General features: G+C 42.0%; 1 protein-coding gene across 3 annotated transcripts in view; it reads right to left on the bottom strand.

Moving 5' to 3' along the window:
• The window catches only part of ift88 (intraflagellar transport 88 homolog), a 92,945-nt gene that overhangs the window by 42,313 nt on the left and 25,707 nt on the right, over positions 1-24,925 (bottom strand). For all 3 annotated transcript variants that reach the window (XM_080197316.1, XM_080197317.1, XM_080197318.1), the window contains 5 exons: positions 21,508-21,612; positions 19,296-19,398; positions 15,207-15,321; positions 13,463-13,694; positions 926-996 (listed from right to left, as the gene is read on the bottom strand). In XM_080197316.1, coding sequence (XP_080053442.1) covers positions 926-996; positions 13,463-13,694; positions 15,207-15,321; positions 19,296-19,398; positions 21,508-21,612 — 626 coding nt within the window. The remainder of the gene's footprint in view (positions 1-925; positions 997-13,462; positions 13,695-15,206; positions 15,322-19,295; positions 19,399-21,507; positions 21,613-24,925) is intronic.

The raw sequence follows: 24,925 nt of genomic DNA, 5'->3' as shown, positions 1-24,925 counted from the left end.
CTGGAATTAAAAGAAGGACCACTGAGGCCCCCCAGGAGGTCAGAGTAAGGGCAGTGCCAGCCTGCTCCCTGGCACTGCCAAGGGGCAAAGTGCCAATGCCCATGGTACACCATGACATGGTACACGCCTGAGTTAGCAAGATCAGTGGGGTTGGGGGGGTCCTGCTGCCACTTTGCACTGGGATCAGTGGAAGAAATTGGGAGGTCAGTGATTGGGGCTGGCCATCGGGGTGGGAGACTGTGGGGTTGGCACTGCGGGGTCAGGAGATTGGGACTGCCAGGGCGGGGGGGAGGTTTAAGGTCGGCCTGGACACATTAAGGAGGCCAGTGATCAGGTGAGGGGGAGGCAAAAGGTCACACATCTAGTGGTGCTGGGTCTTGGAGCTGGCCAGCAATCAGGAGGCCAGCAGTGTGGGGCTACTGCACGTGCGTCGATCTTGGTGCTGACAGATCAGCACATGTACAATAGCCTGCTCAGCTCTATGCTGTCAGCCTCTCAGGCGGGAATAGACTCTGTGGCTTGATTTTAATGAGATTCACGTTTGTGCACTCTGCAGCGCACAGAGTGTGGAAGATTCATTTTGAAAGTCCCACTGAAAAAACAAGCAGGATTTATTCCAGTTTTTATGCGAATTCAACATTTGGGATTTTTTTGGGAGAATCCCATCCCATGATTCCTCCACAGGAATATGGTATTAGTATAGAAATATGAGGAAAATCAACATTGATAACTGGCACCGTGATCTACATTCTAAGAAATATCGAATAACTGCTTATTAGCTTATAGAACATATGACAAAAAAGCATCGAAAAGGCACTCTTGTTGGTTGCCTGAATTTCAGAAGTTCACAGAAATAACTTGTTGCTCCAGAAGTGCCAATTAAAGAAGTGACATGCTAATTTTCAATACAGCAAATGTATACTACCGTTCTCGCTCCATTTGTCTGAGTGGATCATTCTTGATGGCTTCAATCACCAGATTCATATGTGGATCATCCTAAAAATTAAAATAATTTGCAATGAGATAGGTTCACTTTGAAACAAAAAATATTATATCTATAGCATCACTGGATCTAGTTTGGGAAATAAGTGAGCCAATGGATGAAGACGTGGGTAAGACAGATCATCCTATCATAGGGTTTAGACTATGGAGAAAAACAAGGAATGATATAAAGTAGAATGTCTAAATTGGAAGAGGGCTGATGAAAAGGTGTCTAAAATGGAACCAAAGCCTGACAGGAAGAACTGCAAGGGGACTAAAGGTGATTTTTAAGGAAGGATTGCTTCAGGTACAAACTAGGTACATTCTAACAAGGGTGTCCCAAACAAGAGGAACCAAAAACAGAGCTCGTTGAATGACGAGGGAAATAGAGGTTATAAAGAAAGATTTTTTTAAAAAAAAAGAGGGTATATGATATATGTCAAGTGAATTCTTCAAATGAGAACCACGTCGAATAAGATAGGTTGAGAAGAGAGGTGAAGAGGAAAATCAGACTATCAAGGATAGAATATAATAGAATGGTGGTTACTATAAAAGGGAACACTAAAAAAACTTCAATCGCTAACATAAATAGTAACAGGATAGTTAGAGAAAGTGAAATATTCTTTACAGCACATGGCAAGGCTAGAATACTTAATGAGTACTTTATACCCACGTTTACTAATGAGGAGGAATCTGACAAAATATTAGAAGTGCAGACAATAGAAGCAAGGGATAGACTGAAAATTGAGAGAGAGATGATTCTGGAAAGGATGGCTATATTGAGGATAGATAAGACACCTGGTCCAGATGGCTTACATCCCAGGTTGCTGAAGGAAATGGGGATGGAGATCTTGGAAGGGCCATCGTCTTCTAGTCTTCCCTAGATATAGGAGAAATGCCAGAGGATTGAAGAGTGGCAAAAGTGACATCCTTGTTCAAGAAATGTTGTCACAATAGTTCCAGGAACAAGAACCCAGTTAATTTAACATCAATTAGGAGTAAGGGGGGAGGAGGCATCGATCTCTGAAGATGGCATACTTATAGAATGGTTAATAAAGCACATGGGATCTTGGGCTTCATAACTAGAGCGTAGTATAAAGTTAGGAATTGTGCTGAACCTTTACAATGCTCTGGTTCGGCCCTACTAGAGCTTTTTTACATAAGAATATTAGAACATAAGAAATAGGAGCAGGAGTAGGCCATCTAGCCCCTCAAGCCTGCCCCGCCATTCAATAAGATCATGGCTGATCTGTCGTGTTTAATTTGTTCTTGGGATGTGGGCATCATTAGCTAGGCCAAGATTTATTGCCCAATTGCCCACGTGGTGAGTTGCCTTCTTGAACCATTGCAATAGATGTGCTGTTAAGGGAGAAGCTCCAGGAATTTGACCCGGCGACAAGGAATGGCAGTATATTTCCAAACCAGGATGTTGTGTAGGTTGGAGGGGAACTTTCAAGTGGTGATGTTGCCCTCATCCTTTTAGATGGAAGTAGTCTTGTATTAGAAAGGAGCTATCTAAGGAGCCTTGATAAGTTCCTACAGTGCATACAATACATAACATATTCTTCCCCACTTATTGGAAATACCAGTTTAACAAAACATTATCTGAACTACGGAAAAAGGGTAGACTGTCTCAAAAAAGAACACAGGTGTTCACTTTAACTATTTATAGTTTAAGAACATAAGAACATAAGAAATAGGAGCAAGCACGGTGGAGCACTCACTATGCAGGCTAGCTACTTATTTATAGGGTGTTGCTTCTAGATTGTTTTCTAGGAGATTTTTATCACGTGACTATAAACATCTTGGCATGGGTGGTGCTATTCTCCAGTCTCACATTAATTCTTGCTCTGCTGAGCACCATTACATTTTTATGCATGCAAGTTTTCCTCTTTTCTAACAGAATATTACGATACAATTTTCACTTCCTGCCACAATACATTTTTTTTTACTTTCTACCCCTGCTTCCCCAATATCAAATCTCAGATGAAGATGTTCTTCTACATCGAGCTCGGTCACATGTGAAAGAATGGTAGAGCACTCTGTGCTTCTTTTGCTAACAAGTCATCTGCTTTTTCAGACGCTGTGGATTTTTCCCCCTTCCAAGGAGAAATTGCAATCTGTTTGTTCCCAGATTGGGATCTAATTTTCCTCTTCCTTGGCGCCCATTATGTTCTCGTTGGACCCAACATTTCGCAAATGGAACTTTCCACTCGTCTTAACTTCAGCCAATTATTTGCTTGTTATTTTACTTTCAAATGCTTAAGCAAGATTTTAAATCTATTCATAAGAACATAAGAAATAGGAGCAGGAGTAGGCCAACCAGCCCTTCGAGCCTGCCCCGCCATTCAATAAGATCATGGCTGATCTGTCGTGGCTCAGTTCCACATTCCCGCCCTCTCCCCATAACCCTTAATCCCCTCTCTTATCAAAAACCCATCAACCCGCGTCTTAAAAATATTTAGCGAGGTAGCCTCCACCACTTCAACAGGCAGAGAATTCCAGAGATTCACCACCCTTTGAGTGAAGAAGTTCCTCCTCAACTCTGTTCTAAACCGCCCCCCCTTCATCTTGAGGCTGTGCCCCCTAGTCCTGCTATCCTTTCTGAGCGGGAAGAGTCTCTCTACCTCTATCCTATCCATCCCATTCATCATCTTATACGTCTCAATGAGATCTCCCCTCATTCTTCTAAACTCTAACGAGTACAAGCCTAATTTATTCAGCCTCTCCTCATAGCTCAACCCCCTCAACTCCGGCATCAGCCTAGTAAACCTCCTCTGCACTCCCTCCAAGGCCAAAATATCCTTGCGTAAGTACGGCGCCCAAAACCGCACACAATACTCCAGCTGCGGCCTCACCAATGCCCTATACAGCCGCAGCAAGACCTCCCTACTTTTAAATTCAATCCCCCTCGTGATGAAGGCCAGCATCCCATTCGCCTTCCTGACCACCTGCTGCACCTGCAAGCTGGGTTTTTGCGACTCATGCACAAGGACCCCGAGGTCCCTCTGCACCGTCGCCTGCTGCAGTTTTTCTCCACGTAAGTAATAATCCTTCCTACCATTATTCCTACCAAAGTGGACCACCTCGCACTTGCCAACATTAAATTCCATTTGCCATTTCCTGGCCCATTCGCCCAGCCTATCTAGATCCTTCTGTAGACTCTCCCCACCCTCCGCACAATTTGCCTTTCCACCAATTTTGGTGTCATCAGCAAATTTCGACACCCTACACTCGATTCCCTCCTCCAGATCGTCTATATAAATGGTAAATAGCTGAGGCCCCAGCACTGACCCCTGGGGCACTCCACTAGTCACCATCTGCCAATCCGAATAGCACCCATTGACCCCCACTCTCTGCCTCCTATTTGACAACCAGTCCTCTATCCACGCTAACACCCTACCCCCAACTCCATGCCCCCGACCTTCTGCAATAACCTCTTGTGAGGTACCTTGTCAAACGCCTTCTGAAAATCAAGAAAGACCATTCAGCTTGGCTTTTCCATCTTCAAGTTCTTTGTACTTCAGTGTCGGATTTGTATTTTCTGGCTCTTTTTCTGCCTGCAACAGAACTTTAGTCTTTGTCCTTTCTTTCGGTTTCACTGTTGGCCAGGTCTGTCTCTGGCGAAGTGTTGACTTGTTTCCAGTCTGGATTCTCTTGTTGCCTTTCCCCTGGGTTTCTCATTGTCCCCCCATCTTTATGGTCTCACACTGCTCTTCTGTGAGGTCTTTGTTGCCCTCCTTCTTCAAGGTCCTTGTTGCCAATGGACCTCTATTAGAGTTGCTCCCTATCCAGGATCTCTTCTAATTTTCTTGCCTGTGGCTGTTTCTTTCTTCTTGTGGTTGACACTTGCAAAGTGTTGCCGCTTTAAAAACGGTAAATGATGTTTTCTTAATTTCAAGCTGTCACTGCAGCTGTCAGCTATCTCTGCTGTAAGTTTCCTCCATTTCCGAATTTTGGCGGGCTCATTGCCAACATGGCTGCTCTCTGTTTTAAAACATTTTTAAAATATTAGTTGCTGTTTAAAGCTCAGCAACAATATCTGCTCTTTTACTTTCTGGACAATTGAGAGGTTATTTTTCTCTTTTCATTCGGCTGGGACTTTCACCCCCTATATTTCCTATACCTCAGGACTCCCTGTGGCTCACTGCCAATAGTGATCTTTTTTCACTAAAGATTTCTTCTTTTTAGATCTTTTCCGTTATTATTATTTTTGAATAAAGGCAATCGGGGTGGGGGGGGGAGCGTGGGGTGTGGTAGTGTGTGAAATAAAGGGGTAAGAGTTGAGTAGAATCTATAACAGTAAAAGGAAGTTACAGATATGCAACTTAAAGTATCTTAAAACACGGTTTAACGTCATTGTTTAGAAGTTGATAGAAGGGAGGCATAATGCAGTTAACAGAATAGTTATGGTAATGAATGATGTAGACCGTGAGGTAACATGACATCAGTAGTCATGGGAGCTAGAACATAAGAACATAAGAAATAGGAGCAGGAGTAGGCCATCTAGCCCTTCGAGCCTGCCCCACCAGTCAATAGATCATGGCTGATCTGTCGTGGCTCAGTTCCACATTCCCGCCCTCTCCCCATAACCCTTAATCCCCTCGCTTATCAAAAACCCATCAACCCGCATCTTAAAAATATTTAGCGAGGCAGCCTCCACCACTTCAACGGGCAGAGAATTCCAGAGATTCACCACCCTTTGAGTGAAGAAGTTCTTTCTCAACTCCGTTCTAAACCGCCCCCCCTTTATCTTGAGGCTGTGCCCCCTAGTCCTACTGTCTTTTCTGAGCGGGAAGAGTCTCTCCACCTCTATCCTATCCATCCCATTCATCATTTTATATGTCTCAATGAGATCTCCCCTCATTCTTCTAAACTCTAACGAGTACAAGCCTAGTTTATTCAGACTCTCCTCATAGCTCAACCCCCTCAACTCTGGTATTAGCCTAGTAAACCTCCTCTGCACTTCCTCCAAGGCCAAAATATCCTCGCGTAAGTGCGGCGACCAAAACTACACACAGTACTCCAGCTGCGGCCTCACCAATGCCCTATACAGCCGCAGCAAGACCTCCCTACTTTTATATTCAATCCCCCTCGCTATGAAGGCCAGCATCCCATTTGCCTTCCTGACCACCTGCTGTACCTGCAGGCTGGGTTTTTGCGACTCATGCACAAGGACCCCGAGGTCCCTCTGCACCGTCGCATGCTGTAGTTTTTCGCCACGTAATAGTCCTTCCTACCATTATTCCTACCAAAGTGGACCACCTCGCACTTGCCAACATTAAATTCCATTTGCCAGTTCCTGGCCCATTCGCCCAGCCTATCTAGATCCTTCTGCAGACTCTCCACACCCTCCGTGCAATTTGCCGTTCCACCAATCTTGGTGTCATCAGCAAATTTCGACACCGTACACTCGGTTCCCTCCTCCAGATCATCTATATAAATGGTAAATAGCTGAGGCCCCAGCACCGACCCCTGGGGCACTCCACTAGTCACCAACTGCCAATCCGAATAGCACCCATTAACCCCCACTCTCTGTCTCCTATTTGACAACCAATCCTCTATCCACGCTAACACCCTACCCCCAACTCCATGCCCCCTTACCTTCTGCAATAACGTCTTGTGAGGCACCTTGTCAAACACCTTCTGAAAATCAAGACAGACCACATCCACCGGCTCTCCTCTATCCACTGCCCTAGACACATCCTCATAGAACTCCAATAAATTTATCAGACACGACTTCCCCTTAACGAAACCGTGCTGCGTCTGCTCTATCAAGCAATTCCCCTCAAGATGCCTCGCTATTTCCTCCTTAATGACGGATTCTAACATTTTACCTACAACAGACGTTAAACTAACAGGCCTATAATTCCCTGCCCTTTGCCTGGCACCCTTCTTAAACAACGGCGTAACATTAGCCGTTTTCCAATCTTCCGGCACTTCCCCGGAATCCAGCGACGTTTGGAAAATAACCACTAAGGCATCCACTATCACCTCCGCCATTTCTTTCAGAACCCTCGGATGCATTCCATCCGGTCCTGGGGAATTGTCCACAATCAGTCCCTCCAGTCTGTCGAGCACCGCCTCTCTAGTAACAATAGTGTTATTGAGACCCTCCTGTCCTACCACCTTTCCATCGCTAACACCCGGCAAATTATTCACGTCCTCCTCCGTGAAGACCGAAACAAAAAAGTTATTCAAGACCTCAGCCATTTCCCCATCCCCTACCACTAAGTCCCCCTTCTCATCCTCTGAGGGTCCAACGTTCACCCTAGCCAGCCTCTTCCTTTTTATATATTTATAAAAACTCTTGCTATCCTTTTTTATATTAAGCGCTAGCCCAGCTTCATAGTTTCTCCTACCCTTCTTTATCAACTTCTTTGTCAATCTTTGTTGACATTTAAACCTCTCCCAATCCTCTTCTCACCCACTACTCTTAGCTACTCTAAACGCCTCCGCTTTTAATTTAACACTTTCCTTCACCTCCTTCTTTATCCACGGCTTATTACCTCTCCTCCTACAGTCCTTTTTAACCATCGGAATAAATTTCTGCTGAGCACCAAGAAAGATCTCCTTAAAGATCCTCCACTGCTCCTCAGCAGACCTACCTTCCAACGCGCTCCCCCAGTCAACATTCGCCAATTCTTCTCTCATCCTTCTGTACTCCCCTCTGTTCAAACAAAGGACGCGTGTCCGGGAACCCACTTTCTCCTCCTCCATCTGCACCAGAAACTCCACCATGCAATGATCACTCTCCCCAAGAGGATCCTTCACCACAAGGTCCCTAATTCTACCCGCCTCATTACATAACACCAGATCCAAGATAGCTCGCTCCCTCGTCAGCTCCAACACACGCTGTTCAAGGAAACTATCCCGGCAGCGTTCCAAGAACTCCTCCTCGAGCCCACCGCGTCCAACATGGGTCGACCAATCAATATGTAGATTGAAATCCCCCATAATTATCGCCGTTCCATTCCTGCACGCCGCACTTATTTGCGCGTTAACAGCCCGCCCCACCTCCAGATCATTATTCAGGGGCCTATAGACGACACCCACCAGCATCTTCCTCCCTTTGCTGCTCCTAATCTCCACCCACAATGATTCCACTTTCTGCTCTTTGGTTCCTATATCATCCCTTGCTACCACCCTGATGCTATCCTTAATCAGCAGAGCTACGCCCCCCACTTTTTCCTCCCGCCTATCCTTCCTAAACACTTGATACCCCTGGACATTCAGCTCCCAGTCCCTGTCACCTTGCAGCCACGTCTCTGTAATGGCCGCCAGATCATATCCATTTGTGCTGATCTGCGCCACCAGCTCATCCACTTTATTCCGAATGCTTCGTGCATTCAGATAAAGTGCCTTCATCCCAGCCTTCACCTGGACCCTATTTGCCAGAACGCCTACTCCCTTTGTTATTGGGACATCCTCGGCCTCTTCCCTTACCTGTACACTCTCCTTAACTTTAGACCCCGTAATGTCACCTACCCTCGCACCCTCCCCCCCCACCCCCAAATTAGTTTAAAGCCCTGTCTACAGTCCTATTTACAAGATTCGCCAGCACTCTGGTCCCAGCACGGTTCAGACCAACCCCATCCCACCTGAACAGGTCCCACCTACCCCAATACTGATGCCAATGCCCCATAAATTCAAACCCATTCCTCCCACACCAATCCCTGAGCCACCCATTCACTTCCTTAATCTTATCAACCTTACGCCCGTCTGCACTCGGTTCAGGCAGTAGTCCAGAGATAAGACATTCAGGAGAGAGGATGGAACAGTGCATACTCAAGAGAGACTTATCTATTCTGTAACTATCTTACATTTAGTGTCAATAAACCAGTTTGAAATAATGACCAGTGTAACGCCATAATCTCTGTAGGCAAGATATGCCATGCAAACCAGAAGTCAGCAACCAGGCCATTAGTATATGAAGCAGTTGCGTTGAATAAGGGGCACTCATTCTCCTTCAAGCAATGGAGATTGAGGAGAGATTTGATGGAAATGTACAAGATTATGACAGGTTTGGGTAAGGTAAACCAGAACAAACTGTTTCCATTAGTTGAAAGTACAAGGCTCGTAAGTAACATACTGGGATTTGGGATGTCTCTATGATGTAGGAAAAAGAGAAGCCCTGTCTGCAAACTGAAGGGAAATTAGAATTTTTCCATGTGAACAGAAGAAAATGAGAAGAATGTTTTGGAACAAAAAGAACATTCTTGCATATTCAGGAGAGAGGAGTGTCTCTGTCAAATATGTGCCACTGTCATGTTGAAGAATCACTGTGAAGTTGACAGCACTGGAAACCTGAGGGAGTAAAAAGTCTGACAACACCAGGTTTAAGTCCAACCGATTTATTTGATAGTACACTCACTAGCTTTCAGGTTAGCCCCTTCGTCAGGTGAATGGAGAGTTCTGGCCTCAGACAGAGCATATAAAGCACAGACAGTTTACAGATTACTGATTAGAATGCAAATCTTTACACCTAACCTGCTGTTCAAGTCTTAAAGTGGCTGACAATGTGAGTGGAAGGAGCACTGATCACAGGTTAATGAGATGTGTATTGTCCCTCCTGAGGGAGGGACAGCCACTGTGAACTCCTCAGATAGAGAAAGAAGTCTTGCTGTAATCCAATTAGCACTCGGAGTGCTAATGGCTGAAGTGAAGCTGGCTTTGTAGTTGGAGGTGGGAAGGGGGTTGCAGGGAACACAGTGTTCCATAAAAACTAGCCCACAATGTGTATTCAATGTGCAAAGGAAAGTAATGTATACAGAAGAAGAAATAACTATCAAAAATAGGAGCTGATAAAATGTCAATAGTATAAATTACATCTCTTGGGTGTTGTGGGAGGATAATGTTGAGAAGTACGGAAGGATCAATACAATCTCAATATTGACCTCCAAAACTCATACTGACTGGAGAGAGAAATAAATGCAAGAAACATGTAATATTTACCACATTTATTCATCACCTCAAAAGGATACTTAAGGATGCTAAGAATGGAATGAATAGACAGCCTGTCCAATAGCAGCTGGATCTAGGCAAATTATAACAGCAATAGAAAGTACTCTGCTCTATTATCCTGTGTTCTTCATCTCAAGGTCATGAGTCAATGACAAGAGGAAAGAAAACCAATAAATAAACATGCTTCTTTCTTTTCCTTTGCAATATGAGTAACAGACTGATGTAATCAAAATAAAATGTATCATCACTCAGGATTGCAGGATCAGGTCACTCAATGATTCTAAACTTGGTAGACACACAGCTCAAATTAAGTTATATCAAATGAGCAGTAAGGGCTTGACTTGAAACACAAATACAATGATCTATGAAACAAATGCACTTATGCAGCTGTTATAAGAAAAGAAACAGGGTCTCAAAGGATGATCTAATTAATCTAAACAACTGCTTGGCACCATTTAATCAACTGTACAGACACCAATAGCTCTGAACGCATTACTTCCATAATCAGTAATGTGAATTTTGTCAAAATCATTGATTGCCACGCCCTCTAGTTTCAGACCTTACATACTTCCCTTTCATATATATCAATAGGCATTTTGCAGCTTCACGTAGGATATGCTTAATATGGGCAGAAGCACTCAAACATGTAATACTGGGTTTTTTTAAAGTGGGGGTCACAATTCGCATGTGGGTCATAGGGATATTGAAAATGAGTTATAAACTTTAGTTACTGGGTATCCTGTTTTTAAAAAAAATCACGAGATTTTTGTGGTCCCTATCAAAAGAAAAACAGGATGTCTTGTGATCCTGTTCAAAGTAAAAGCGAGACGTCTACAGTGCATTTTGTAAAAGGCAGTATGATAATGAGGATTTCTCGACTCAGACAGTGACATAGCCAACATGAGGGGGAAAAGCTCAGTAATTGCCTGATACAATTCGTGTTTATGAATGGACAAGGTAAAAAGGTGTATTTTTAAATGTTTAGTAAATTCTATTTAGATTGCGACTGTAGCATTAGTACAGCATCTTGCCTGGTCAGTGGGTCTGAGGGGCAGCCATTTGCCAGAAAAAAAGTTTGAAAACGACTGATGGAGCACACGGGTAGGTTTTAAACAATCCTTCATCTGGTGGGAACAATGCAAGTTAGAGGTTCAGATGGTGGGAGGGGTTGCCTGCTATTCGGATTGGCGGTTGGTGACTAGTGGGGTGCCCCAGGGGTCGGTGCTGGGGCCTCAGCTATTTACCATTTATATAGATGATCTGGAGGAGGGAACCGAGTGCAGGGTGTCGAAATTTGCTGATGACACCAAGATTGGGGGAAAGGCAAATTGTGCGGAGGGTGTGGAGAGTCTGCAGAAGGATCTAGATAGGCTGGGCGAATGGGCCAGGAAATGGCAAATGGAATTTAATGTTGGCAAGTGTGAGGTGGTCCACTTTGGTAGGAAGAATGGTAGGAAGGACTATTACTTACGTGGCGAAAAACTGCAGCAGGCGACGGTGCAGAGGGACCTCGGGGTCCTTGTGCATGAGTCGCAAAAACCCAGCTTGCAGGTGCAGCAGGTGGTCAGGAAGGCAAATGGGATGCTGGCCTTCATAGCGAGGGGGATTGAATATAAAAGTAGGGAGGTCTTGCTGCAGCTGTATAGGGCATTGGTGAGGCCGCAGCTGGAGTACTGTGTGCAGTTTTGGGCGCCACACCTGCGCAAGGATATTTTGGCCCTGGAGGGAGTGCAGAGGAGGTTTACTAGGCTGATACCGGAGTTGAGGGGATTGAGCTATGAGGAGAGGCTGAATAAACTAGGCTTGTACTCGTTAGAGTTTAGAAGAATGAGGGGAGATCTCATTGAGACGTATAAGATGATGAATGGGATGGATAGGATAGAGGTGGAGAGACTCTTCCCGCTCAAAAAAGACAGTAGGACTAGGGGGCACAGCCTCAAGATAAAGGGGAGGCGGTTTAGAACGGAGTTGAGGAGGAACTTCTTCACTCAAAGGGTGGTGAATCTCTGGAATTCTCTGCCCGTTGAAGTGGTGGAGGCTGCCTCGCTAAATATTTTTAAGAAGCGGGTTGATGGGTTCTTGATAAGAGAGGGGATTAAGGGTTATGGGGAGAGGGCGGGAAAGTGGAACTGAGCCACAACAGATCAGCCATGATCTTATTGAATGGCGGGGCAGGCTCGAAGGGCTAGATGGCCTACTCCTGCTCCTATTTCTTATGTTCTTAAGATCTTATGTATTCACCATCTTAACCGATTTGAAAGGTGCTTGTTGCAACTGGGTGTAAGCCTACTTTATGTTGGGAAGTCATGGCTCATGAAATCATCGGCACAAGTACAGTATTGTAACTTCTATATAGATCAGAATGTTACGCTTAGCCCTGCAGGTTCGGAGGTAGGGAGGATAGAGTGTAGAATTGCATGGACGGGATTCCCTCTGGGATCCTGGCCGGGCTCAACCCAGACACAATCTCACGATGGGGCTGACAAAACCTTGGAAGGAAAGCCCAGGCATGCCCATATTAAGGCCCTTAAGTGGCCACTGAATCACCAGTTACTTTTCCCCTTCAGACCCAAGTTTTAGGATGGTGGGTACTAGTCAGAACACAGACACACAGAAAGTTGGAGCCAGAGGAGGTCATTTGGCCCATCAAGCCTGCTCCATCATTCATTATGATCATGGCTGATCATCCAACTCAATAGCCTGAAGGATTCCAAACTTAGAAAAGTTGAAATTTCCATCCTGAGGAGGAGACGATAGCTCTCTAAGGCAGAACAAGGGCGGACAAGTGCTACCTGCTGCCAATTAATGCTCAGTTGAACATAAAATATCAGTGGGCCTGTCACGGTCAGTGGGAGTGAATCACATATCAACTCTCAGGATGGCAAGCACCAAGCACTTGCCATTCTGACAATTCAGGCTAAAAAGTTGTTTAATTCAAATTATCTGACCATTTCTTGAGTACCAAATTTTACCTTTGTGATAGTTATGTAGTCCAATTAGAATTACTGGATAATTTGAAATTTAGATGCAAAAAGTGACTGAATTGTTAACAGTAAATTGTTATATTGACTTGACAAACATGTAAAATATTAGATGATTCATACTTCATTGCAAGCCTACTTGTGACACTAAAATATTTATGGGATCAAAAGAAACTAGAGTGAAGCAAGTGTAATTTCTTTACCTTTAAGACATTTTAATGATAACCAATCTTTATTATTGCTTTGTCTCTGTCAATGAAAGTTTATAAGAAAATTCTATAGAAATTACTAACTCAATAGCAACCAAATTATTACTACAATAACAATTGTTAAAAATGATTAAGACAAATAAAATCTTAAATATATATTAAAACATAATCATTATGGTTTTCTTTGGTTTTTCATTTTAATTTTGACTTTTAGATCTGAAATAAGTTCATATTTTTTCACTTTATATAATACATTCCTAGATATTTCACACAGATAATCAGAATGCACCTGCTACCTTTTTGCCATTTAATTCTTAATTTACTTACATTAGGCGGAATATATTTGTCATCTTCATCAATACCAAGGGGGACCACTATCAATTTCTGGAATGCTTTCTTCATCTTTTCACGATCACCAATGGCAAAGTAGCACAGAATGAGATTAAAGCTGGTTTTTAAATTTGGGCTTTCACTCATAATATGCTCAAACGAAGTGATAGCATCAGAGTATTGTCCCATTTTGACAAATACAACACCAATGTTCTGCATTATTTTAATCCTATTTTGATAAAAAGAAAAAAAACTATGAACAGCTGATGTTCAGTATCAAACTAGCCTTCAGTATTACAATCCATACCTCATAAGAGCTGAAAAATAGATTTTCACAGAATCATTACAACACAAGAGACCATTTGGCTTGTTGTGTCTGTGCCAGTTCTCTGAATGAACAATTCATCTAGTGCCATTTTCCCTCTTCTCCCAGAAACATGCACGTTCTTCCTTTTCAGATGATAGTTAAATTCCCTCTTGAATACCTTGATTTAACCTGTCACCACCAGACTATCAGGCAGCACGTTCCAGATCTTAACTACATGAAAAAGTTTCTCCTCATATCTCCCAAATTACTTAAATGTGTCTTCTTTTCACTAGTGGAAACAGTTTTCCCTTTTCCGTCTGTCCTGACCCCTCTACCAAATCTCCTCTCAACCATCTCTTCTCCAAGGAAAACAGTCCAAACTTCTTCAATCTTTGTACATAATTGAAGTTCTCATCACTGAGCACAAATTTTTTTCATGGTCTTTGGCAATAAGATTTGAATGAACAAATGGAAATTTGCGCAAACTAAAGCCATTTTCTTTAGTCCTTGCCACAAACTCCGTTCCCCAGCAACTGACCTTCATTCTTCTCCTTGACAACTGTCTGAGGTTGAATCAGAACTTTTCACAACCTTGGTGTCATATTTGACCCAGAGATGAGTTTCTGATCACATATCCTCTCCTTCCACAAGACTTCCTACTTCCACCTGCTTCATATTGCTCAACTCTACCCTTGTCTCAACTCATTTAACATTCATCCATGCCTTTGTTACCTATAGACTTAGCTACTGCAACACCGATCGAGTCACCCTCCCATCATCCACCCTCCATTAATTTGAGGTCATCCAAAACTCTGCTGCCTATATTGTAACGCACAAAGTTGAGTTTATCCATCACCTTTTTGCTTCCTGGTTTAAACTGATTCCTGGTCTGGCAATATATCAATTTTAAAATTTTCACACCAGTTTGCAAATCCCCATCACCCCTTCTTGGCTTGTCATTTTTTATTTGCCCATGGGATGTTGACATTTCTGCCAAGGCCACTGTTTCTTGTTCATCACCAACTATCATCATAAAAGTGGTGGCGAGGTAGGTTTGAAACAGCATCAAAGCACCACAAGGTTGTACAAACCAGAAGGTGCAAGGTTTAATCTCAGGATTGTGCTGATTTCACCTAGGGCAACAGCTAAGGCATTACAATTGACCTCAGCACTTTAGGCTACAAATAAGAAAAATAAGAGGCCAGGGTTCCATCTTATGATTGCTTTCCGGTAACTTCTGCTGGAAAGTATTGTATCTAGCTATTTGATTAGAACAAAGTTTGGCTCCACAGTCAAATAATCTGCTAACACAACTGATTCAGGAAAACAGCAGAGAAGTAAAATTATTATTATATATATATCTTATGCTTGCAATGTTTTCATGCAAGTGAGTGAAAGAAGTTGCTTCACCACAATAGTTCTATTAACACCCACCTCATTTCCTTATGGGAACTTGATATCTGATCCAATGCCATTCGATAAAATTTTATTGCTTTGGGGTAATTTCTTTGCTTGAAATAAATATTTGCCATGTTCACCTTCAGCCGACCTATCCGTAAAAGTAACATTTTAAAGATATTAAAAGTTTAGGAAAAAGATTGAAATGTTTCATTGAAATTTAACAAAAGGAATAAGCTATTCAGCAAGCCTATTTATTGACAATGGCAGCTCTTCTTGATCCAAGTTCCAGCCATTACTCCAATTGATTAACATCCTTGCTTCCCAAGTAACTAGCCATTTTTCAAAACTCTCAGTCAATAATATATCTGTGGTAGCATATTTTTGAATCTTTTAGGTTTCTCTGGATTCGGTTTTAACCATTTTAGTATAAATTCCAAGATTATATATTATTGTTCTGGACCTTCCTCCTCTTCAGGGAACATAACCCAACCTATCTACGTTTCATACCAGATCTATATCAACCTCTTAATGGTTGTTTGACTTCAGGCTTCCATTATATTCTTCAACTGCATGAGGAAATAAAAAGCTTTATATCCAGGTTTCCACCACATTAGGAGACTCAGCAATTTGTGTAGATGGAAGCAGGAGATTACAAAGAAACATATACTAAATGTCTATTTTAGGGCTGTCCCATTTAAGATGAAAATGTGGAGAAATTGTTTCTCTCACAGGCACATGCGTTTGTGGAACTCTCTTTGGCAGAGAAGTGGATCCAGGGCAATTGAATATTTTTAAGATCTTTGATTGACAAGGGAGTCAAAGAGAACAAGGGGTAGGAAGCAAAGTGAAATTGAAACCACAGTCACCTCAGCCTTAACTTACTGAATGGTGGAGCAGGCTCAAGAGGCCGAATGAGTTACTCCTCATATATTTGGAAATTAGTGGACTAAACTATGGCAGATTGAGTTCAATGCAGGGAAGGGTGAGGTTATCCCCTTTGGATCTGAGAAAGACAAATTAGGATATTGTCTTAATGTTGACAGACTAGCAGCTGTGGAACAGTTGGATTCTGATGTCCATACATACAAATTACTAAAAGCTGATGCACAGGAACAAAAAATAATCAAAAAGGCAATTGGCCTTTATTTCGAGCAGGTTGGAATTCAAAAATGCAGAATGATATTTCAGTTGTAGAAAGCCTTTGTCAACTCTAAATGGAGTGCTGTGTTCAAATTTGGGTACCAAACATTAGACCTTGCCAACTGTATAGGACAGATTAGCCAAAATAACACCAAACGTTAAAAGGTAAAATCATGGGGACAGTTGCATAAATGTATTTTCTATTCCCTTGAATTGAGAAGGTTAAGCAGTGATCATAGGTTATTAAAATGAAAAAGGGGTTCAATACAGTAAATACAGATAAACTATATCCTCTAGTCGAGAGACAAGAACAAGCTGCCATACCTTAAAATTAAAGGCTGGCCTTTCAGTGGTGAAATCAGGAAACACTTTTTCAAATGAAGAGTAATGGAATTATGGACCTCTTCCCCCAAAAGGCTGTGTAATTAATGCATTTTTGTTGGGTAACAGCATCAAGGGCTATGAAGCAAAGGCGAGCTGAGGTTCAGATCAGCCATGAACAAGTTTGAGTGGCTTAAGTGGCCAAGGACAGTAGATCCTTCCTTTTGGGGAGGACAACATAATACTCCAAATGGAGTTTGCGTAACACTATGTATAATTACAACTGTACTCTTTGCTTTTATATTCTTTGTCTCTTTTGATGAAACATTGGCCACGATTTTATGACCTTGCTCTGGCAAAGCTCGTAAAATCCCACCCGAGGCCAACGGAGAATTCCGTTCTGCAAGCCTCGTCTGTCCAATAGTAAAATTCCAGCCATTAAGTTTTCTGTTTTTTTTAAAGTAACAGATTAGCTTTTAATAACATACATAATTCTGTTCACCAACATTTATCCCCCATTTGAAATGTAGAATGAGCATGTTATGGTCACTATATTGTTACTTCCTTCAAGTCATTCCTTCAGCACATGGTACTCAACCTCAATAAAGAAAATCATAGTACAAATCATAATCCCCACCCGGACCACATGCTTTTGCACACATCCATCTGATTCTTAACAATTACATGGAAGGTCATTCAACCCCTTTTGACCATCAAAATTTTCCTCCACTTCTAAACTGAACATTGGGTTAATTTCAAGGTCGCCATCAGCTTCTTGTTCACAGTAATGTTAGGTTGATCACCCAATTTTAAACATTATCTTTTATCATTAGAATTTAATAAATGAGAAAGGGTGAGATTGACGATGCTCAGAATTTACTGCAAGCACAAACTTGAAATCATTCCATCAACACTCTCTTTCAAAAATATACAAATTCATAAAATTCAAAATATTGAATTACTTTCTGGATTATTGCATATCACATTGTCTTAACTTAATTTTCTTATTATCTAGTTTCTTAAATGATATAAAGAAGCAGACTTCGTGGAATAATTGAATTACACCTGTTGTTGCCACAAACAATAACATTGTAACAGCAGGTATGTTTCTTTGTCATAGAAAACAAAAAGTAGTGGTGGAAGGGTGCTTTTCAGGATAGAAATTAGAAACTGTGTGCTCCACAGGGATCAGTGTTCGGACCTTTGTTGTTTGTAATATATATAAATGATATGGAGGAAAATGTAGGTGATCTGATTAGTACATTTATGGATGACACAAAAACTGGAGGAATTGCAGGTAATGACAAGGATTGTCAAAGGATAAAGCAGGATATAGACTGCAGACTTGGGCAGAAAAATAGCAGATGGATTTTAATCTAGACAAATGTGAGGTGATACGTTTTGGAAGATCAAATTCAGGTGTGAATTATACAGTAAATGGCAGAATCCTTAGAACATTGAGATACAGAGGGACCTGGACATATAAGTCCACAGATCCCTGCAAAAGTGGCAACACAGGTGGATAAGGTGGTCAAGAAGACATACAGTAGTTTGCCTTCATCAACCAGCACATCGAGTATAATAGTTGACAAGTTATGTTTAGGGAGGGTGCATTTGGAATATTGCATGCAGTTTTTGTCACCACGCTACCAGAGGGCATGGATGTTTTGGAGAGGGTGCAAAAAAGGTATACCGGGACGTTGCCCGGTCTGGAAGGTTTTAGGTATGAGGAGACATTGGAAAAATTCGGATTATTTTCGCTGGAAGGATGGAGTGGCAACCTGATAGAGGTCTATAAAAATTATGAAAGGCATAGATGGGGTCGATAGTCAGAAGCTTTTTCCCAGGATGGAAAAATCAACCACAAGTAGCACAGGTTTAAGATGAGAGGGGGACAGTTTAGGGGAGACATGCGGGGAAAGTTTTTCACAGAGGGTGGTGGGTGTTTGAAATGCACAGTCAGTGGAGATGGTGGAAGCAGGCACGTTAGTAACGTTCAAGGCTATCTTGATAGGCACATGAACATGAGGCAAACAGAGGGGTGAAACCATGCATCAGCGCAGGCTTGCCCAAAGGGCCTGCATTGTTCTTTCTATATGTTGCTTTGGTTTTTTAAATGCTAAATTAACATTTAAGGATAGACTACTTACAATCGCTTCTGCTATTTAGGAGCAACAGTTTATTTAATATCCTGCAAGTCGCAAATAATTTTTGTTTTTAATTAAGATTTGGCTCTTTGGATTTTTCTTGAAAAATATTTTTATTTTAAAAAGCCCTAAACTACCTTACCACCCAAGTGTTGCTCTGACAATAGTCATTGACCTGAAACGTTAAGTTTTCAATATTCAGATTTCCAGAAACCACAGTATTTTGCTTTTGATGTTATATCAGCTTTTTAATACAATGACAACAATTACTGGAGATTATTACTTCACTCAACATATCATAGTAACAAGAGAATACTGTTTTCTAAAATAGCCATGGCTAAAGTTAATCATATTTAGCAATTTTTCTAAAAGTATAATAAAAAGCAATGTCATTAGCTTCAAAACTCAACAAAATCACAATACTTTCAACATGCATTTATTGACAAATAAAATGCAGCTCAACATAATAAATCACCTTTTTATCTTTTTTAAATGTACAATATTGCAATCTTACCTGCATTATTGAACATCTTGTTTTTTACTATCACTTGGTAGGTATTTAATGCTTCTGCATACATATCATTAGCTGCATATTGGCTGGCTAAATTGAAAAGTACCTGAGAAAAATAAATTCATGATTTAAAATAAAGCTGTACAATTTTAATATTTTCATTAAAGGATCAATTCAAAACTTTATATACTAAGTCCTTGCTTAAAGCAACTTTAGATAAGATAACTTCAAACTAACCAGATTTTCCCATTGCAACCAATATAAAAGCTGTAATAACATTCAATAAAACAGTAAACTCTAAGCTAAGGTAATGTACATTCCTAAATTTATAAATGAACTGACAATGAGAGTACAATAAATTTTAAAAGATAGAAGAAATATGCTCATTCTTTCTACTTACCTCCCATTCACTGAACCCCTCGTAGGTCAACTCTCTCTCACTGATTCTCTTCCTTTTTTGTCACTTCCCTGCTTGGCTCTCACACTCACTGCTTCCTCTCCCAAACTCTCACTGTGAGCAAGGATTCAGGAGGAGGGCAGCAAGAGGGAGGAACAGAGGGGCAGAACAAGAGGAACTGAACTGGGTGGTTCAAGAGAAGCAGCAAGCTGAGGAGTCAATAGGGAAATTACAAGTGGGATAGTCAGGCAGGGACAAGGTGAGCGAGAGAGTCAGGGAGGAAAACAGTGAGTGGATGTGATGAGTGGGAGGGTCACATGGAGGGGGAGGGAGGGACAGCTGGTAGAGAGTCTCAGGTAGCAACAGAGGCTATTAGGAGCATAGGAGATAGGAGCAGGAGTAGGCCATCTAGCCCTTCGAGCCTGCCACACCATTCAGTAAGATCATGGCTGATCTGAAGTGGATCAGTTCCACTTTCCCGCCTGCTCCCCATAACCCTTAATTCCCTTGTCTATCAGAAATCTATCTACCCATGACTTAAATATATTCAACGAGGTAGCCTCCACCACTTCAATGGGCAGAGAATTCCAGAGATTCACCACCCTTTGAGTGAAGAAGTTCCTCCTCAACTCCGTTCTAAACTGCGCCCCCGCCACCTTATTTTGAGGCAGTGCCCTCTAGTTCTGTTTTCCTTTCTAAGCGGAAAGAATCTCTCTACCTCGACCCTATCCAGCCCCTTCATTATCTTGTAAGTCTCTATAAGATCCCCCCTCAACCTTCTAAACTCTAACGAGTACAGACCCAGTCTATTCAATCTCTCTTCATAAGCTAACCCCCTCATCTCTGGTATCAGCCTGGTGTACATTCTCTGTACTCCCTCCAAGGCCAATATATTCCTTTCGCAAATAAGGGGACCAAAACTGCACACGGTACTCCAGTTGCGGCCTCACCAGTGCCTTGAACAGTTGCAGCAAGACCCCCCTGCTTTTATATTCTATCCCCCTCGCCATAAAGGCCAACATTCCATTCGCATTCTTGATCACCTGCTGCACCTGCAGACTGAGTTTTTGCAATTCGTGCACAAGGACCCCCAGGTCCCTCTGCACTGTAGCATGCTGCAGCTTTTCAACCCTTTAAATAATAATCCCTCCTACTATTATTTCTACGAAAGTGGATAACCTCACATTTGCTAATGTTATACTCCATCTGCCAGGTCCTCGCCCACTCGCTCAGCCTATCCAGATCTCTCTGCAGACTTTCCACGCCCTCCACGCAATTCGCTTTTCCACTCATCTTCGTGTCACCAGCAAATTTTGTTACCCTACACTCAGCCCCCTCCTCCCGATCGTCTATGTAAATGGGAAACAGTTGAGGCCCCAGCACCGATCCCTGCTGCAAAATGACACCAGTCAGATCAAGCATGCTCCATCAACCCCAGCACAAGGCAACACTAAAGCAAAAGTCATTATATTAAGTGTGCATACAGGCCCCATTCCATCTGTTGCACTAAGGCAAAATTACACTGAATAAGAAAATGTATGAGGACTTACTGTAATTTGAAAAATAGGTCTCCTGTGGTACATTTTTATAACTCCATCAGTTCAGTTCTAAATATCCAGATAAATTCATTTCCTATTAACCATTGCTGAAGCTACACCAAAATTCACAACATTTTCAATGGCATATACGTGACAATGCTAGTAAATATTTACCCATATTCTGGTAATCAGTGTTAAGAATCATATTTGTGCCATATTTTAATCTCACAAAGCATCTCACAAACATAGCATGATGGCTGTCATTCAATATCCAACTCACTGAATAAGTAAGGTCCAAATTGATGTGATCTGAAGATGCCGTTTGCTCTCTCTGTCTCACCAGTATTCTCTCCTTTCTTCCAGCTTCCTTGGCTTTTTCCAGAGCCTTAGGCAGTACAAAAGAAATCATGTATAGTTTAAAAGTTTAAATCTAGATATCACATATGTCTCAAAGAAAACTACTGAAAACTCAACGAGGGCAATCTTAACACAAAAATTCTAAGTGCCAAAAGACGATGAAAATGGGAGAAACTCGTGCCACTTTTTGGGCACCTTATAAGAACATAAGAACTAGGAACAGGAGTAGGCCATCTGGCCCCTCGAGCCTGCTCTGCCATTCAATAAGATCAGGGCTGATCTTTTTGTGGACTCAGCTCCACTTATCCACCCCCTCCCCACAACCCTTAATTCCTTTACCGTTCAAAAATTTATCTATCCTTGCCTTAAAAATATTCAATGAGGTAGCTTCAACTGCTTCACTGGGCAGGGAACTCCACAGATTCAGAGCCCTTTGTGTGAAGAAGTTCCTCCTCAATTCAGTCCTAAATCTGCTTCCCCTTATTTTGAGGCTATGCCCCTTAGTTCTACTTTCACCCGTCAGTGGAAACAACTTACCTGCTTCTACCTTAACGATTCCCTTTATAATCTTATATGTTTCTATAAGATCTCCCCTCATTCTTCTGAACTCCAATGAGTACAGTCCCAGTCTACTCAGTCTCTCCTCATAAGCCAAACCTCTCAACTCTGGAATCAACCTAGCGAATCTCCTCTGCACCTCTTCCAGTGCCACTATATCCTTTCTCAAGTAAGGAGACCAAAACTGTACACAGTACTCCAGATGTGGCCTCACCAGCACCTTATACAGCTGCAAGATAATATATTTTTAAACTCCATCCCTTTGGCAAAATGAAGGACAAAATTCAATTTGCCTTCTTAATTACCTGCTGCACCTGCAAACCAACTCCTTGAAATTCCTGCACACAGCATGCTGCAATTTTTTACCATTTAAATAATAGTCCATTTTGCTGTTATTCCTACCAAAATGGATGACCTCACATTTACCAACATTGTGCTCCATTTGCCAGACCCTCACCCACTCACTTAGATTATCTCTATCCCTTTCAGGGTCCTCTGCACATTTTGCTCTTCCACCCATCTTACTGTCATCTGCAAATTTTGACACACTACACTTGGTCCCCAACTCCAAATCGTTTATGTAACTCATAAACAATTGCAGTCCCAACACTGACCCCTGAGGCACAGCACTAGTCACTGATCATCAACCAGAAAAACACCCACTTACCCCCACTCTTTGCTTTCTGTTAATTAACCAATCCTTTATCCATGCTAATACATTAACCGTAACACTGTGCACCTTTATCTCATGTAGCAGTCTCTTTGGTGTAGGCACTTTGTCAAATGCCTTCTGGAAATCCAGATATACCACATCCACAGGTTCCCCATTGTCCACTGAACATGTAATGTTCCACCAAACTAGTCAAACACGATCTGCCCTTCATGAACCCATGCTGCGTTTTACCAATGCAATAATTTATATTCCGATGTCTCGCTATTTCTTCCTTGATGATAGAATCAAGCATTTTCCCTACTACAGAAGTTAAGCTAACCAGCCTATAGTTACCTGCCTTTTGTCTACCTCCTTTTTAAAACAGTGGTGCCACATTTGCTGTTTTCTAATCTGCGGGAACCATTCCAGAGTCCAGCAAATTTTGGTAAACTATCACTAATGCATTTGCTATTTCTCCCACTATCTCTTTTAGTACCCTGGGGTGCATTCCATCAGGACCAGGAGACTTGTCTACCTTAAGCCCCACTAACTTACCCAACACTACTTTTTTTGTGATAATGATAGTTTCTAGGTTCTTATCTGCCATAGCCTCCTGTCATCAATTTTTGGCATGTTATTTTTGTCTTCCACTGTGAAGACCGACACAAAATACCTGTTCAATGCCTTAGCCATTTTCTCATTTCCAATTACTACAACCCCCCTCTCGTCCTCTAAAAGGACCAATGTTTACTTTCACCACTCTTTATCATTTTATATATTTGTAGAAGCTTTTGCTATCTGTTTTTAATATTCTGAGCTAATTTACTCTCATAAATGCATCTTACCTTTCCTTATAGCTTTTCTCATGGCTTTCTGCTGACCTTTAAAGATTTCCCAATCCTCTAGGTTCCCACTAATCTTTGCCACTTTGTATACATTTTCTTTCAATTTGATACCCTCCTTTATTTCCTTAGATATCCATGGATGATTTTTTTTTTCTACAGTCCTTCCTTATCACTGGTATATACTTTTGCTGAGCACTGTGAAAGATTGCTTTGGAAGTCCTCACTGTTCCTCAATTGTCTCACCATAAAGTGTTTGCTCCCAGTCTATCTTAGCCAACTCCTCCCTCATCCCTTTATAGTCTTCTTTGTTAAAGGACAAGACTCTAGTATTGGATTTTTTCTTCTCACGCTCCATCTGTATTTTAAATTCAGCCATACTGTGATCGCTTCTTCCAAGAGGATCCATAACTGCAAGATCATTAATTATTCCCATCCCATCACACAGGGCCAGATCTAGCACAGCTTGCTCCCTTGTCGGTTCCATTACATACTATTCAAGGAAGCTATCTCGGATACATTTTATGAAATCCTCCTCAAGGCTGCCTTGACCGACCTGGTTTGACCAATTGATATGTAGATTAAAGATAAAAAATGATATTACTGTACCATTTTTACATGCATCAGTTTTTTTTTGTTTCTCGCCCCACCATGATGTCATTATTTGGTGGCCTATAGAAAGCCCCATACTATTTCTCCTTACTATTTCTAATTTCCACCCAAATGGATTCAACCTTTTTTTTCCATAGAACTTATATCATCTCTCACTACTGCCCTGATATCATCCTTAAATATCAGAGCTACACTACCTCCCTTACCTTCCTGTCAGTCCCTCCGAACAGTTTGATACCCCTGGATATTCAACTCCCAGTTGTGACCATCCTGCAACCACATCTCTGTAATAACCACCAAATCATACTCGTTCGCAATGATTTGCGCTGTCAAAAATTTGTGCTATTTATAGATCAAATCTTACCTGTCAAAAAAGATGTGGCCAAACCCATTTCTTGCCAGCAAGGGGAATGGGTGGGGCACAGCTTGCCTGAAAGCCAGCAGATAGCAGCAGAGGGTGCCATTGCACATGTGCAGATCTCTGTGTTCTGTCAATCTGACAGTTGCTACCCTTTCCAGCTACTGCTGGCCTTTTGGCTGATTCTCTCACCCTCACCCCCGAGCCCATGTGTACAGTTGAAGCCAACCAGGAAGTAAGGGTCTCAAAGCCTCCCAAGATCTCCCATGGGGGCTGAAAAAGTTCACACTGGGCTTAGAATTAATGGCTCAGAAGTCAG

Source organism: Carcharhinus amblyrhynchos, chromosome 10, assembly GCF_965287045.1.
Source record: "Carcharhinus amblyrhynchos chromosome 10, sCarAmb.v2.hapA, whole genome shotgun sequence".
In the NCBI taxonomy this organism is placed as follows: domain Eukaryota; kingdom Metazoa; phylum Chordata; class Chondrichthyes; order Carcharhiniformes; family Carcharhinidae; genus Carcharhinus; species Carcharhinus amblyrhynchos.
This window is presented reverse-complemented; position numbering and strand designations above follow the sequence as displayed.